The 18,320-nt window shown below is 41.9% G+C and overlaps 1 protein-coding gene across 1 annotated transcript; it reads left to right on the forward strand.

Moving 5' to 3' along the window:
* The first annotated feature begins 276 nt into the window (after positions 1-276).
* On the forward strand, positions 277-17,650 carry zgc:154142 (uncharacterized protein LOC555481 homolog). The gene is made up of 25 exons (XM_061083495.1): positions 277-427; positions 1,306-1,436; positions 2,490-2,583; positions 3,997-4,137; positions 4,380-4,477; positions 5,225-5,351; positions 6,199-6,447; positions 7,253-7,456; positions 8,357-8,497; positions 9,265-9,510; positions 9,683-9,868; positions 10,755-10,861; positions 11,024-11,124; positions 11,375-11,652; positions 11,921-12,084; positions 12,172-12,355; positions 12,467-12,685; positions 13,472-13,606; positions 13,694-13,915; positions 14,024-14,206; positions 14,741-14,853; positions 14,942-15,036; positions 15,475-15,764; positions 16,269-16,429; positions 17,459-17,650. The coding sequence occupies exons 1-25, from the start codon at positions 277-279 to the stop codon at positions 17,648-17,650; spliced, it is 4,212 nt and encodes a 1,403-aa protein (XP_060939478.1).
* The last annotated feature ends 670 nt before the right edge of the window (positions 17,651-18,320 follow it).

The following is an 18,320-nucleotide window of genomic DNA, read 5'->3' on the forward strand; positions in this document are numbered from 1 at the left end:
CAATCCAATCCTCTAAACGATAATCCTTATGTCCCCTTTACTGTGACACCAGCGATATCAACAATCATTAACTTATCGTGATGATACTGTGTGATTTATGGCTCAGTCCCGTCCATCTCGCTCCGGCTCGTGTGCTGCTCTTCCACGATCAGAGCGAGCTCAAGGTTCACGTGTGCTGTTAAAGTTCAGATGGGACTGGCCCTCCTTGTGTCTGTAATAAGCTGCTGAGTTGTTGGACGAGTCGCAGTCTTGTGCATCTCCTCCACAGCGACAGGAATGGATCTGGAGAAGGGCCGTCGTCGGTCCAAGGCTTGTAGCACCTTGGAAAAATGTTTGATATTTCTCTTTGTGGCCATGACCGGCGCCTGCATCGGCCTGGTGGTCGTCTACTTCATGGATAGAGCCGATACTTCCACTGATGTAGAAGGTGAGAGTGTGTACTCAACAATACTGTCAATATTGTTGATTTGATACCTGTTCGGTTAAATTGCTCACTTTTGACTGCATAATCCAACTCAGATCAGATTTTAAAATAATAAATGAAACTCAGTTGAACAATAATTTTTAATATCCAATTGTCAAAAGACAATTCTTATAAATGTACACAGTACATAGTACAGACTATTGATATTGTAAAAATGAAAAATAAGTAGTTGTGGGAAAATACAGTGAGAAATGTTGAAATATAATCTGTTGAGCAACACTGAAATATTTGTGGTAACATTCAACCTGCAGTCTGATTTCATCTATGATAATGTCAGATGTCTGGAATACAGAAAGTGATTTGTTATAATTTTACTGGCAAACGATTAGGGCATATATTTATTTATATATATATATATATATATATATATGAAATAAATCTGACCTTGAAGGATTCTGCATCTGATTTGATAGGACTGACTACAGTCATGTTTTCTCAGATTCAATTGATGACCTTTCCACTTTTCCTCTAGCGCCATCATCAGGTCATTGTCCAATACTTCAAATAGCTGCAGAACTAATGATATTCCCAATCAGCCTCAGTTGTTATTTGTGCTTAGCGCTATGCTAGACTGCCTTAGCATTTAGCTCAAAGCACCGATTGGCAGTATAATCTCACAGAGCCGCTAGCTGTTGACTCTTACTTGAGATGTTGGGGAACAAGAATCTATTCACATACAATTGAATAACAAAAATTTTGGGATTCTGTGTCTGATCTGGTCGTCAGATTTGTTGTCACCAGTACAAGCTGCTGTTAAACAAGTTTTGTGTTTCAATCATTCCTATGAAGTAATAATGTTGTCCATGGTCCTGAATTTCCAGACCTGAAATCGGGTTGTGGAGGTTCCCAGGAGCTGTCCGGAGAGTCGGGCACCTTCGCCAGCTGGAACTACCCCAACAGCTATGACAACGGCAAGAGCTGCACCTGGCAGATCACAGTGGATCCTGACAAGGTGACAGGGACCATCATTACGCTTCCTTCAAACCAGTGACCTCTTGCAATCAAATGTTACGATTTGTTCTTTAAACTGAACAGTGGCTATATGGTAAGAGCAGAAAGAATATTTAGTGAGTGTAGGGTAGATGTTTCCATTATTCAAGGAGTGGTAGCGTATTTGGTTGATGACCACAAATAACATTTACTCACTGTATTCCTTGGACCAGCCGAAATATGCAGGTCAGTAGGGTATTTGTTCATTCAAGGATATGAAACTAGGCCTGAGCATGATGCTATTTATGAATAGGAGAACAAAAAACTTTCCACTTTCACGTGACTTATAGTTTTTTACAAAATAAAATGAAAACAGACAAGCGATATTAAGATATATTTGAAAGCAGATTTGGGTTAAATCATTAATGGTAAAATAACAAATAACAACAACAGAGATTGTATGCCATGATCAAATTTAACACTTTTATTTGCATCATTCAAATAACTGTAATCTTCAAAGATTGACTAGCATCATATATCTTAACTAAATGGTAGAGGGGTATATCAGAATGTAAAAACAGATTTTGTTATTGTTTCATATCTACAGTGTATGACACGAGAAGAAAGTGACTGTCAGCAATTATTTAAAATTGATCTGGGGTAATTTCCTCGATAAAACCACTTTCAACACATGTCTGCACAGATGAAACGAGTTCAGTCATGATTCTTTCTCAGACCTGATCCTTCACAGTAGAGCTTACCAAGCCACAGTTGAGGACAGAGTCTGAGGCCAAAGCAGTGGAGGACAGCTGGGATGAATGCAGCAGCAGCGTTTGCAGACAGATGGCCGCCTTGTCTCCTCCATTTTCCTCAGCTCTTCTCCCCACACCGACAGGAGGAAAACAAAACCCTTGATGCCTCTGTCTTTTTTCGTTGCACGACTGCCTTTCTGCTCCTCTCCCTCCCTCTGTCTCTGCAAGTGTCTGTCTTTCCTTTGCCTTCCTCTCTCTGCAATGTATCTGTCTCTAAAATCTAAGAGAGAGAAATTAAACACCTCTGCATGTCTCTGTTGTAGGTGATCCACGTGTGGTTTGAGGAGTTTGCTTTGGAGGAGACGATGCTCTGCACGGCCGACTTCGTCACACTGAGAGACTCCCTGGGAATCATCGGTAAAAATATCACCTTCACTGAAACCTTGAAACGGAGGAAAAGACAAATATTAAGATAGATAGATAGATAGATAGATAGATAGATAGATAGATAGATAGATAGATAGATAGATAGATAGATAGATAGATAGATAGATAGATAGATAGATAGATAGATAGATGGATGGATGGATGGATGGATGGATGGATGGATGGATGGATGGATGGATGGATGGATGGATGGATGGATGGATGGATGGATGGATGGATGGATGGATGGATGGATGGATGGATGGATGGATGGATGGAAGGATGGATGGATGGATGATGAATGGATGGATGGATGGATAGATAGATAGATAGATAGATAGATAGATAGATAGATAGATAGATAGATAGATAGATAGATAGATAGATAGATAGATAGATAGATAGATAGATAGATAGATAGATAGATAGATAGATAGATAGATAGATAGATAGATAGATAGATAGATAGATAGATAGATAGATAGATAGATAGATAGATAGATAGATAGATAGATAGATAGATAGATAGATAGATAGATAGATAGATAGATAGATAGATAGATAGATAGATAGATAGATAGATAGATAGATAGATAGATAGATAGATAGATAGATAGATAGATAGATAGATAGATAGATAGATAGAGTAGAAGCAAGTATAACATGCACATACCAGCTCCCTCCACTAAGGGGATATATCTTAGTTGTCATGCCCAAATCAGTCCATCCATCCACGGGCAGACTCCCGCTGGTCCACTGCACATTGCTCCACTTAACACACTCTCCAACCAGACTGCAGGGCTGACAGCAGTGTGCTTACTTCACTAACATGCTGCTTTTCAAGATGTGGAGGAATTTTTTAATAATGTGTCCCACATCTTGGGTTCTCTGCTGCTGATTCTGAAAAGACTCAGATTAAAAGAAATGTAAAATGATTCTGAATGACGCAGCCACATACATATTTTGCATCTCTTTGTAGTCTTCTTTGTGTCCCTTTGTGTTAATTTGATTGAGTTTACAAAAAGAAATATTCTGATTCTACAACCAAATCACTTTCACCTTCTGGCTCTGGCTCAGCAGGTATAGGGTCGTCCTATTATCAAAAGGTCGCTCGCTCGATCTCTTGCAAAGTAGAAACGTTTTCATTCCAAAGTGTCCTTGGGCAAGATACACCGCCCCCCCAGGTGTGCCGTATAGTACTGTTGTGTGAAAGTATGTGTGAATGGATTAATGCGACTTCTACTGCACAGCGTTTTGAGTGGTCGATTTAAACATAGTCCATCAGATCATGTCTCCATCTCTGTAATGAACGGCCTCAGTGTTTTCTCTAATTTCCAGTTTCAACAATTAGCTCTTCTTTTAATTTGCACCTCTCTTTGTGCACCATGTCTGTGGCGCTTGTAGGTAAATACTGTGGCTACACCAAACCGCAGCCGTTGGTGTCACTGACAAACCGCCTGTCGGTCTACTTCGACACCAATGACAGAAAGACGGACCAAGGATTCAAGGCTCATTACAAAGCCGTGGCTCCAGAGCTCGCATCCGGTAAGATGATAACTGCAAATCCATTTTGGCAAGACAATTGCGGTGGACTCCGACATAATTCCGGAGGTCTGTCTCAGAGCACATGATTGACCTAAAAAGGGAGCGTTGTACAGGGACGGGTGCTGGATGTAGAGAGGGCTACGATAGGGGAAATGAAAATAGGGTGGGTGTGAGTGGAGGCTGAGGGGATATATTGCAGGTATCCTTGTGGAGCTGAAGTGTTTTTCCATCACTGCTGCCAGAAATAGCCGGAGCTGGTGGCTTTCTCCAAGGTGACCAGGGGGAGCTGATGACCCCTCACTTCCCTGAGAAGAACTACCTGAACGGAGCTTTATACCAGGTACTGCAACACACATGAACAGCTCACGTGTGGCTGCGACATGGGGACATTTATTCACAAGGAGGTTTTCCACATCAGATGAAGCATCACTGACCTTTTTCTAAGGATGTTCGGTTGATGTAAGTCATGCGTTACCATTATTTCCGTTAGAGCTGCTGAAATTTTTGTATTCATATCACAGCAGATCACATGTGTATATCTAGAAGGAGGAACCCAATGACATTTGTCACCTGACTCGAAAGTTCCCCTCAGTTTAACTGAAGCATTTTTCTTTGTAGACAGCTCTTTTCATCTGTTTTATCACCATGTTTCCTTTTTTGTTTTGTCAATTTTGTGCTAAAAACGCTGATAAAAATATACGTTACCTGCCCAGCACCTAAAAACAGACAGAACCACTTAGCAATCAGGTTTAGCAGCAAAATAGCCACATATTTATCTCAGTAGTCGGTGGAGTCCAAATGCAGAGCTACAATAAAATAATACTGCCATTTTATTGTTTTGTTTTATTGTCATTATTAACATTAGTATAATTTCCAGACACAGCAGAAAGCTCTTTTCATCTCTTTTATCGATGAGGTTCAGCAGTTAAAAAGCCTGATATTCATTCAGGATAATCTGTTCACAGTGGGTGTGGTCATTTGCTGTCTTTAACTGGGATTTAATGGGAATATTCTATGGTAAAATCTGTCTGTGCTGGTAGAATTCATTGGGATGAGTGTGTTTGTGCTGTGCTTGTGTGTTGATCAGTGGAAAATCACAGTGCCTGAGGGCGAAAGGGTCCGACTGACAGTCACCTCCTTCGACCTGGTCCCCGAGGCCTGTGCAGACTTCGTTCAGGTCTATGATGGCCACTCGGCTGGTTCCTCTTCAATGGGTAAGCAAGAAAAGTGAATCAGAGGAACAGAGAAAATAATCTACTTCCAAATAGTCTTCATCCACTGTGCGTGGTGAGGAAGAGGGTGTTTGAAACACTGGATGTGTAATTATACTGTACAGCAAAGCAAAATGTGAGGATTCAGAGCAGACTGTGGGCTTTGTTCCACATTAACAATGTCAACTATGTGGGGCCATGAATAAAAGATGAGCTCAATTAAAAGTTTGAGAAGTTACTTAATAGACCGAGCTTCGGGAGTCTATTTTAAACTTAATTAATTTAGATCTGTCTGCAAAGACTGAATCTTTAAAGTCGGATGGGTGATCTATTGTATTACTAAATTCAATTATCTAAACAAGAACATGGGTTTTGTTTCACAAAAAACAAATGATCAAAGGAGGTGCCAGTTTAAAAAAATACCTAATACTTAATACTATATCTCAAATACCCTCTTTACGACAAAGACCACACGTGTACATACCTGAGCTGCCTTATCTTTAAATAATATTCATTTAGCATCTGTCTATCTTTAAGAGTCATGTGTACAGCACCTTTCATGTATAATTCAAAGCTTTATAGCTTAATGATAAGCTGATTTATAGTTTGATCATAAACCCAACAATTATAACAGCAGAGTACATGAAAGACTAAATCATTGAACATAGATATGAGGTTGCAACACAGGAAATAGGAGCATGATTCAGAAAGAGAGAGGGACATGTGTCGTCACTCCACCTTGAAATTACACCCCTGTGTTTAAAAGTGAAATTTGAGGATGAAGTTGTCATTGTGCAAACCTCTGTGAATGTTTGTCACCGTTTAGCATGAATTTTATCCTCCATTTAAGGTAAATTCTGTGGAGGAGCGATGCCGAAGCCGGTGTTGTCCAGCAGCAACACGATGGTGGTCCGCTTCAAATCCGACAACAGTTTGACTTCAAAAGGATTCAAAGCTACTTACACAAAGTCCAGTATTCCACCTGTTGTTGTTCCCACCACAACAAAACCCACACCCACAGCTACACCCAAACCCACCACCCTGAGACCCACCACACCACAACCTACTCCACCTCCTACATCTTCAGGTACATTTTCTCCCCAAACCGACTTTTCCCTTTCATCTTCCATTTAAAGGTTCAGTGTGTAGAATTTAGTGACATCTAGTGGTGAAGTGTCATGTTGCAGCTGAATACCTCTCACCTCACCCTTCGGTTGTCGTAAAAACTCAAAAGCTTCAGTTTGTCCCATTTGGGCTACTGTTAAAATCATGGCTGCCTCCATAGAGAGGACCTGCTCCAGATGTAAATATTAAATATTAAAATATAAAGTGTTTATATTTTATAGAGGGCATTCTAGGGTAAAGAAAACAACAATTCAGAACTAGCATTATTTTATATTCACTTTCTGCCAATAGATCCCTTTCACCTAAGTCTTACACACTGAACCTTTAAGATTTTGTCTCAAAATGTAACATTTCATTATCAGTGTTCCCACATTATCTTTGAGGTTTGTTACCTCAGCTTGTTTTTACACCTCACATCACTGTACTGCCTCCAGCTGCAGGTCTTTGTGCACAGACAGCTCTAATCAGGTGACAGCTATTGAATAACGATGAATGCAGGTTGCTCTGTGCGTAGGCGTGGGGAGATCCCCCCCCTGACGCCTGACTATACAATGGTGTATTAGCTACAGACTGGTTCTCTCCAGTGGTCAGTGAAGGTACAAACTACTGGACTTGTGCACGGGGCAGTTTTGTATCAAAGCAATCTGGTCTGAAAAAATCCACACACACAGAAAACAATTAAATCTAGCCTCCCGTCTTCTAAATACAATATGCTTTATGAGTTTTGAATATGATAAAAGAAAGACAGAAAATATCGTGTTTTTTTTATTGTTAATGGGCAGGAGTAATCTCTGGGCGCAGAGGAGTGATCCAGTCCCCAGGTTTCCCAAATACATATCCTGCTCACCAGAACAGCTCGTGGAAGATATCTGCGTCCAAAGGATTGCTGGTCAAACTGCAGATCACTGACCTGGCCATCACAGGAGAGACTGGACAATGCAAAGAGGACAAACTGGTCATCTCAGACGAGTACAGTGTTCTGGGTGAGCCACAACCTAAACCTTCACTCTTGTACTCTACTGTTTATTTTAGTTTGTTGTTATATACATTTAATTCAGATTTGTTCAACATTCCAACATTTTGACTGAGCCTTTAACTTGCTTTCTGACTCCTGAACCAATTTTGAAATAATCTCAGAGTATCATCCCTGTATCTGCTCCATCAGTCAGGTCACATACAGTTCAGCTCAGAATCCAAAGCCTGCTGTAAAACTGCAGGGCAGCTGATACAGGTTTATCTATTGCTGAGTTCTCAAGGACTGAAGGGCTGAGGTGCAGGTGCACGCTCAGGGAGATACAAATAAGATAGACGTCCTTTTACAAATAAAAAATTGAATTCATCAGCAACTAGAAAAGCAAGGCCCAGAAGTCCCATTATGAAACCACATTTAAATTCACTCGATCAAGATTTTTATTTGGATCTGCACCAATTTGCGCTCATTCATAAATATCATCATCATGATCCATGAATTATTTTCTGAGAACTCAACAGAAAAGTTTTAAAATACCTTGCAATGTTGAACAAAAAAAAAGACCACAAAACAAATTTGCTAAGATTTAGGAAATGTTCTTCTTTAAAATAAGTACTTCCATAAGGTTAGTGGACCTTCATCATGGTTACTCTGATAAACACATGGTTAAGGTCTGTGAGTGATATAAAAAACAACAACAAGTATTTTGTCAATCCAACAATCCATTCTCCAAATTGTGACTTTTTTCACTGTATAATAATTTCATTCTTCAAATGAATAAGATGGGAAGGGGTTAGTGTCGTAATGAACATGCAGAGGAAAAATAAAAGTTTAGTTTTAGTGTTTAAATGCATCTTTGAATCTTCATCCCTCGCTCAACCCTCCTCAACCCCCTCCCTCTCCTCATTTCCAGGCACCCACTGCGGCAACCTCCTCCCCCCAGTGGTGGTCAGTGCCAGTGAAACACTGGCTGTCACCTTCCAGTCCGACAGTCGGCTCACAGACCGAGGATTCTCCGCCAAGTGGGAGGCTGTGTATCCTGAGGATATCACAGGTACAGAGGACTGACACACACACACACACACACACACACACACACACCTGAGGCACACGTTGCATGAAGCAGCTCAGAACCATAAAACATCTTGCTCCCCTACATATATTTTCTAAAAGCAGAAACATTGTTGCATAAGAAGCGTGAACTGTGTCTGAGCACAGATCAGAGTACAGTGTGAAGCATAAAGATAAAACTACCTTTATCTGTTTCTTTATCATCACTATCAGGCCAGAGGGAGACTTGACCCAACATGTGAGAATAGCAATATAACAAAGGAGAAATACTCTCTTACAAGTACAAGTCCTGATTTGTACTTAGATAGAGATTATCAGCAAAAATCAGAATAAAAAAGGAAAACTCAGACCCTCAAAAAAACAGACAGAGCACAGAAAATAATCAAACACAGTAGCCCCAGTCCCAATTAAACTAATTGTGTTCCAAATAGCCTTTTTTTAAAGAAAAAAAACAAAGGTTTATATCCATATTACAGCATTTTTTTATAAAAAAAAGGGAAAATTATACACGTATGGCATTGCATTTAATAAATTAATGTTTATCCAGAAAATAATTTAACTTGGCTACAGGGTCCCACATCTTGTGAAACACATGTCATCTTATATTAAATTTGTTATCATGGTGAGATTGTACATTCTACTCCTGAAGACTCTCTCTTATCACAGTCAGATACTGAAGCCTGTCCAAGCTTATCTGTTCCGACCGTGCATCTTGTGCAGTGTCTCGATCACTCCCTCTTCCTGTTCCAGAAATCCAGGGCTGTGGCGTTTCTTCCAAAGAGGAAACCGGTGTCATCAAGTCCCAGAACTGGCCTATGAACTACAAGGCCAACTCTGAGTGCATGTGGAACATCGCTCTGCCTCAGAGGAAAAATATCACTCTGACGTTCACCGACTTTGACCTAGAAGGCAAAGATTTCATCTCGTCCAAATGCTTCGACAACATCGTAGTGTACGACCTCGACGGTGCCACCAACGAGCTGATCCAGAAGCACGGTGAGTTGGTTCGCTTGAATTAAATAAACAGTGGCAGATTTTTCATGATGGTCAGTTCCCTCAAAATAAAAATCTAAAATCAAATGGATAAATTAAACAAATTTAAGGTTTTAAGTGTATTGTTTCCAAGATCAATGTAACAGAGAATAATGTATCCTCTTCTGTGTTCCAGGTCCTTTCTGTGGGACCACATTGCCTCAAACCATTAAGACAAGGGGCGGCAGGCTGGTGGTTCGTTTCAACTCAGACTTGTTCACTGAGGCCAAAGGCTTCAGGGCGTACTGGAGTACAAACCCCAGTCTGCCTGCTCCCACTGAGCCACCTGCTCAGCCCAACCCCTGGGACAAGATCACCATAGGTAAAGTATCAATCAACTGGTTAGTTGAAAGACACAAAGCATTTAAGTAGACAGAGAAGAGAAGATAAAAAGGGCCTCACTGGCTGGTTTCAACTTCTTAAAACTTGTACTCGACTTACATATGACCATATTTCATACATTTGCAATTTACGATAGTGTAGCTGAGTATTCGTGTTTTCTGCCTTGCAGTTTAAGTTCCATAAGAGATATAAAGGATATATTTGTATCACATGTGTGGTGCAGCTTTTCATTTGGTATTTTGGATTCCTTGATTTACACATCTCTACAGCTCTTGTTAGCAGAGCAGTGTTTTCCTGTCACCCTACCAACAGAAGCAGAGGCCGGCCTTTTTCTTTTAGCAATTCATGCATCCTCTCTTCCTCACTCTTTCTTCACACTCGCCTCCCCCATATCCTCCTTACTCCTCCTCCCAGATGTGCAGTTACACTAAGTGATTTGGTGTGCAGGGAATATAATGTATTCTCCCGGCTGTCACCTGATTCCCATTCTTCACCTCTGCGATGAGCCCCTGGTGGCTCAGGCCTCTGTCGAGCCAATTGCTGAAATAGAGTTTGCAGTGTCTGGTTTATTTTCCCTCACCCAGGCCAGAGGTGGAGAAGACATAATAAAAGAAAATGTAGGATGCAGTTGTCTTATGTTGGATGACAGATAGAAATGTATATCTTGGCGTGATTAGAAAATGATCTTAGAAGAATATCAATGAGAGCAGAAGAGGCAAGGATTGAGAATACAATATTTTTTTATCTGTGAGCTACAGATTCATGTTGTATATTCAGGCTTTGTTTAAACAAACACTTTCCACAAACAAATGTACACGTGATCCCACAACCAGCTGTTTGACAGTGGTCTCCATCTCATTTCCCAGACTGGCCCACTTGTGGCAAACCGGCCATCCCTCCCACTGTTATGTCTCGCATCGTGAACGGAGAGCCAGCCAAAGCTCACTCCTGGCCCTGGCAGGTGTCCATGCAGGTGAGACTCTTCCCTCATGAACAATCTACAGTCACATGAAGATAGAAGCCATTACATCCAAGGACGGAGGGGCAGGGTTGGGGGCAGCCTCAGCGGAAATCTGATTGGTGTGTGTGTTTGTGTGTGGGTGTGTGTGTGTGCGTCTGTGTGTGTGTGTTTCAGGTGTGGCCTGCAAGTCGTCCAGAACCTACTTTCTTCCACACCTGTGGTGGAACACTCATCCATAAGAACTGGGTTCTCACAGCGGCCCACTGCTTCATTAAGTAAATGCTTCTTCACATCAATGCATGTAGAGCTAGAGTTCGTACCTCTAGAACAGAGTCTCCTTATCTAACCACATTTAAATCCACTAGATCAGAATCTGCTCCAAATCGCACACACTCATAAATATCAGTCCCCTAAATATTCCCGATTCTTTTCCTTTAACTGATAGAATATCCCTGATTCATTATGATGCAGTTACTGCAAACTGTGAGGCATTGTGATTGATCCCTCTGCTGATTCCCTGTCCAGCTATGCCGATGAGCTGCAGCGTTGGCAGATGTGCCTCGGCAAACACAACCTGACCTTCACAGAGCCGAGCCAGCGCTGCTTCAACGTGTCGGGCATCTATCGCCACGAGGGCTTCAAGTATCCCACGGTGCCCACGGTGGAGTTTGACATCGCCCTGGTCCGGCTGGACGGGGACGCGGTGGCCAGCAGTGAGATCGCGTTCGCTTGCCTTCCCTCTGAGGAAGAGGTCCTGCCCAAGGACAAGATGTGCTACGCCACCGGCTGGGGAGATGAGACTGGTGAGGTTTTATGTTAACATTTGTATGTCTATTTTTTTTTTTTTTGTATTTCTAAATAAATAAATAAAACAACCTTTTTTATTATATCTTATAACTTTAACCGTTTATATTTTATTCCTTGAGATGTTACAGTACTCCACCACCCCAGGAGACACCTGCCATGAAATACTTTTACAGTTTGCACACCCTATACAGGACTTACTGTGTAAATTACCTCCAGTGGTTATGCTCCTCGGGGAATCAAACTTAAGTTCTCTCTCTTTTTCAGGCGATTCACTTAATGCTAAAGTTGCGGAGAGCCTTAACCAGGTGGCGTTGCCCGTCGTGCCGTACGACACCTGCAAGCGGATGGATTACTGGTGGTTCCAGGTCAAGACCTCCATGATCTGCTGCGGTTACACCCTGCCTGATGAGCTCAAGTCTGTCTGCCAGGTAACATAAGACAACATAGAACTTAGTGAATAGCATTCAGATTTCCTTTGAAAGATGCTGATGCCATTTCTTGACTTTGGCCTATAGGGGGATTCAGGTGGTCCTCTCGTGTGCCAGGATACCGTTGGCGGCCCTTGGGAGGTTCACGGTATCACCAGTTTCGGCCCAATTGGATGCATCATGGATAAGAAGCCCTCTGTGTTCACTCGCTCATCCGCCTACCTCCCCTGGATCCAAAATGTCATCCGCAGAGACATGTACAATACACACAGTACGAATCCAGCTGCTCTGAAATGACCCACTTTGCTCAAAACCTAAATATGGCACAAGTCAGATGTTTCTTTTCTCTCACTGGTTTTCACCCTCTGTCCTCCTTGTGTAGCATCTGGCTGTGGAGGGGCAAAGGACTTGACTGGGACAGGTGGCACTATTTCCTCTATGGGTTACCCTGGCAGCTACAGCAACAAAGCCCAATGCCAGTGGAACATCCGGGCGCCTGTCGGCAAATTGGTCCACCTCCATTTCCACAATTTCTCCCTGGAGGAGAGTCAGCTGTGCTTGAATGACAAAGTCAGCCTCTCGGACCGATTAGGAAGTCTCGGTATGTGACGGTTTTCCTTTTACTCTCCAGCTGATAGAGATTTTTCTAATTTGATATGATTTTTATTTTGTGTAAGTGTCATCTCACAGTAAAGTGTCAGACTCAAAGCTCCAATGAAAGATGACAGAAGATGACTGTCACCAGACCTGACAGCCATTTACAACAGATAGAGGTCAAGACAATTATCTCCTGAGGCAGGTCCAGAAAAACACGTCCACATATCAAGACACCAACAAGCATTAACTAGAAAAATATAAGATATGAGTAAGATAAGATAAGATAAAACGTCCTTTATCAGTCCCACAATGGGGAAATCTCCAGTGTTACAGCAGCAATAGTCAAAAGGACATCAGCAAGTAATAAGTAACATGCAATACTTAAGGATAGGGAATATAAGAAATATATAGAGAACAAAAACAGACGAAACAGATTAAGAAAGAACGAAAAAGGACAAAGTTAGAGAGAAAAGGGAGTGAGCGACAGCTGCTGCAACAGGCGGCCACTAGGGAGCTGCCATTTTACTATAATAATTGTAACTCTGCTAAGGAATCCACAAAATACAAATGCATATCTTCACATTTAATTACGTCAACTCAATATTTAAGGTCAAATATATTTTTCATGATCTCTCTAGTCAGAATGTGAAAAAAATTATTACAAAATAATAAATGACTCGGCAAACATTTTAATAATAAAAATATCTGTCAAGGTTATATGATGACCACAATGTGAAGATTCATTAAATGTTAGTCAGACCAGGACTTGTCCATGTTCACCTCCCCTCAGGCACCTTCTGCAGCAATGTACCACCCAAAGACCTGGTGAGCGATGGAGAAAGTCTTCACATCTCCTTCTCCTCCAACGACAAGGTGGTGGACACGGGCTTCATGGCCAGCTGGGAAGCAGTGGACCCCGCAGTGGGTAAGACAGGAGGAAACAGTGCAAGACCCTGAGGGAATAACCCTTCACACCAAAAAAATAACATTTTGTTCTCTCCCACACACACAGTTCCTTGTGGAGGAAGCTTCAGCAGTGCTCAGGGTGAAATCACCTCTCCTAACTGGCCCAGTCACTACCAGGCCCAGTCTGTGTGCACGTGGCGTATCACCATTCCTTCAACTAAGAGTGTCCATGTAGCCTTCACTCACTTTGCGCTGCAGCCCATAAACGCTTTAGGAAACTGTGTGGACTATGTGGAGGTCTTCAGTGGAGAAAGCATGACATCATCAGGTTTGTGCTTAAACTTCTATTATTCCAATTTCTAAGTATTTTCTGTACAGGTCCGTGTAATAATAGTCTGAGATGTTGTTTTCAGTTTGCTTTTTCTCTTTTCTGCAGGACGATTCTGTGGCTTCAGCCCTCCAGCCGCCATGACCATCCCAGGCAACGTGGTCGTCATTCGCTTCCTTAGTAACGGAGCTAACCAGCAGCAGGGTTTCCGTGCTTACTGGACCACAGACCCCAGTGTTATCCCAACGTTACCTCCTCCACCTCCCAACCCATGGGACAATATCACTATCAGTAAGTATTGGACCGGTCAATCACACAGCAGCCCTGTGTCTCTGATGTGGGTTGTGTGTTGTCATGTGGAGGTTCACTGTTTCTAAACGTTCTTGTTTTAGATCACTTCATATAAAATAAACGCTACAGAATCTAGATCCTCCAGGAACTATAACTTTACCTGTGATTGGACAGTTTCACCTGTTTTTATTTGACACTTCTGCTTTTATTATCCCCTAGTCAAATAAAAAAACTGGAATGGCACTCATAAGAGATCATCAGCTTCCTTGGCCTCTTAAAACCCACTGGGCAGCATGAAATCATCAGGCAAACGTAAAATCTTTCATAAAGCGTTACCTTTATATAGTTGCCAAGATTATTCATAGTGACCCTGTAGTTGCAAAAAATACTCTATTCCTTTTGGGCCTGTAATTTTTGAAGCAGGGGCCTAGCTGGTCAAATGCAGGGTTTAAGGAGTTAAATTCAATCAAGCTGCATCTTATTGCAAACTCATAGATATAACTGATAACTGAACTCTACATTTTCTCTTGCCAGGCTGGCCGAAAGACTGTGGAAACCCAGCGGTGAAACCCAGCACAGCGACAACCAGGGTGGTCAATGGGGTAGAGGCGGTCCCACACTCCTGGCCCTGGCAAGTCTCCATGCAGGTACCGTCGACTCCTGTATCTCTGGGTGCCTGAAGAGCGATAAAGAAGATATTTTATTTAATAAAAATGTATTTCTCTCTTTCCGTAGGCTAAAATAGTGCCTCCCATACCTTACATGCACGGCTGTGGAGGCTCTCTGATCCACGAGGAGTGGGTCCTGACGGCTGCTCACTGTTTCATGCTGTAAGATACAAAGACCTACAGAATATGCCATTTTTTAAAAAGCTGCTGTTCTTTGAAGCAGCTATAATCAATATTTTTATTGTAATAATGAATCAGGACAAAGCTTTGTTACAAGTTGCAGCTCATTATTTAGTTGTCTGGTCGGTCTTAGCGCAGATATTTCCCTCAGGAGGAGGTAGAGACCAAAAACTGAGCAAAATAAAGAACTTGTATTTGTCTGGCGACCAAATGTCTAAATAAGAATATTCTTACTAACAAGTTAACATCATAATAAATGGGACTGTGTTAGGACTGGTTTCTGGTGCTCCCAGCTGACACAAAATGATAATTGAAGGTTTAAAAGCTGCAGCCCGGGGAAACACGTTTTCATTCATTTTTGTACAGTAGCCAAAAGTGAAAAAAGTCAAGTTCTGATTTTCTCCTTCACCTTCGCTCCAGGCCACTGAATGTACCCTCCCAATGGCGCATGTGTCTCGGGAAGCACCACATGGACGCCTCCATGGATGTTCCCTCAGCGCAGAAGTGCTACATGGTGGACGGCATCATCAAGCACGAGGGCTTTGTCTACGAGCAGGATAAAAGCGACATCACCAATGACATCGCCCTGGTGCATTTGGCTGAGCCTGTCAATATGACTAAGGAGATCAGCCCCGTCTGTCTGCCTGAGCCTGGGGTTGTGATGCCCGCCGGAAGGTCCTGCATTGTCACCGGATGGGGAGACGAGAAAGGTAGAAGCGATCGCACACATTTCCTTTTCCTGTGAAGGAACTGTAGTTATAATGCAACTGAATCAATTAAAGGTAATTGTAGAAGTAGGTGTGAAAGCAGCACTATTTAAGTTTTACTGAGCTACAGCGCCCTCTGCAGCCATAGATGGTGATTGCATTTGTTGGGCTCAGTGTACTGGTGGTTTTAATGAGGAAAAAAACTAAAATTTATCAATGTGTTGACCAGAGCTCTGACCTAGTAGTCCCACTCCCTGAACTGAAACTGAATATTGAATATTACCCATGATCCCCCAGCTTCCTGAACCAGAAGAGCTGCAACTTTAACATGGACATCAAAGTCTGTTTAGACTTCTAAAACTTTCCTTGTTGAACATTTTATATTTTTTGAGTCTTTTTAACTTATCTACACTTAAGCAAAGTTTCAGAGTGTCTTAAAGTTTGGTTTTTGACAGGACGCAAATTGGATTGAACTGCAAATGTCTGTTTTTTTCTCTTCTTTCTCAGGTTCGATGATTCCCGAAGTGTCTAAGAAGCTGAATCAAGCCGCACTTCCTATCGTTGACTTCGAAACCTGCAGTAAACCTGAGTACTGGTCGGACACCCTCAGACCCTCCATGATCTGTGCTGGGTACGAGTCTCCAGATGAGCTGAAGTCCGCCTGTCAGGTGAGAGGACACATTCAGAACAAAACTGCAACACAAAAGACTTGTTTGCTGAAATTCCCATCATGTTTTTCATTATATAAACGAGCTGGCCTCTGATGAGTATGTGGTTCGTTATGTAACTATACTGTTTTGTTTGTGACCAGTCAGCCTTGATTGCAAATGGCTTCCCAGTATACAGACATAATTGGACAAGAGAACACAGGGACATTATTTGTTTGACATCATGAGCAGCCATGCAAGCAAGGACAAGGACACAAGGACGATTAGAAATTTAGAAAAACACTTCAGAAGAAGCACCGATGGAGTTTTCTGTAGAGCTTTAGGAAACATAACATTGACCTTTGCCCTGTAGAAGAAGTTACCCTCCTGCAAAGAATCACACAGACAATATGACGAATCAAATCTCTGTACTTAATGAAACCCAAGCATGGTCGTTGTCTGAAAGGACTTTCAGGTGACATCCACACCACTACATGATCGTTTGAAAACGTATCAACTCTGCTACGGATTCGTCTGGAGGCCCCACTACTCTTGAGTTTTAGAGCCATTAAACAGAACAACAACTGCTGACCCTGTTTTAGTTTGAAAACTCTTGGGCTGCCTTTTCGTCTGGATGTGCACTAATGCAGGAGTTTGGAAACTATGTAATAGACACAACCAGTGTAGAACCCAACATGGAGGATCAATTACAAGCACTGCTGAACCTGTTGTCTTTGCTAACAGCTGGTGTGCTATTTCTGCCGACACATGTGTAGGACCCCAGCAATAGCCTATAGCACACATACTGTATGTCTTTCCATTACACCTATTTGCACATGCCCAGTGTTCGCGAGGTCACGTGACATGCATTTTGAGGCGTTTTAGTATCGACGTGGAATAAAACAAATCCAAAACGTTTGTGTGGACAGAGATCCTTTGAGTTTTAAAACTTTGTTGTCTGTGGTGTCCTCATAACATCCATTGAATCCATCAGTTGAAGATCCAAGTATTAATCAATACTTCTTCGGTCCATTGACTCTCATCATGCAGGGCGACTCTGGGGGTCCTTTCGTCTGCACGGCCGCTGAAGCCAACGCCACGTGGGAGGTTCACGGCATCGTCAGCTTCGGACCACAGGGCTGTATCATGGACAAGAAGCCGTCTGTATTCACCCGTGTGTCTGCCTTCAGTGACTGGATACACGACAACATCAAGAAGTTTATATATGACAGCAAAGTATAATAATATTGTTTAATAAAGATTTGAACCTCTTTTACTTTTGTATGCTTCTACAGACCATGCGCCTCTTCCCTTAAGATCCACCTTTTAGTATTACTCGTTGCTGTACACTGTGAAGTATCATGCTAATTTATATGGATTCACTATAACTCGTTCTCTGAGGGGATGGTATCGGAAAAACTCAAGTTGAATATTGTATCTGATATTTCTCATATTTTAAAAGTTCACAGGTAAAAGAAAGAAACACATCAAATTCTATTTTTTGGCAAATCTCGCAATAGCTTTTGTGTATAACCAACTGAAACTATACATTTTCCAATGCGCTTCTTTTGTTCTATTCCTGTAATTTATAATGTTTATATGTGAATTGTTATGATGGTTATATAAGTTCAATTTATGAAGAATATGTGTGTAATTACATTGTTATAACCATTAAAAATAACTAATAAAGTGAGAACTGGTTTAAAATAATTTTTCAGCAATTTTAATAATTCATGAGTTTGTGTTGCTTCAGGCCAACCCTCCAGCTTTCAGGGCCACACGCTCCCTCCTCCTCTCTTCCCTCATTTGCAGGCAGAGGAATCCTGCAGGCACAGATTTTAAGTTTGGGGTTTTAACCACATGACCGGGCACCTCAGCCAATGGGAGAACAGAGCTCAGATTTCAGCCCAGG

This window comes from Limanda limanda, chromosome 2 (genome assembly GCF_963576545.1).
Source record: "Limanda limanda chromosome 2, fLimLim1.1, whole genome shotgun sequence".
NCBI classification, from domain to species: Eukaryota; Metazoa; Chordata; class Actinopteri; order Pleuronectiformes; family Pleuronectidae; genus Limanda; species Limanda limanda.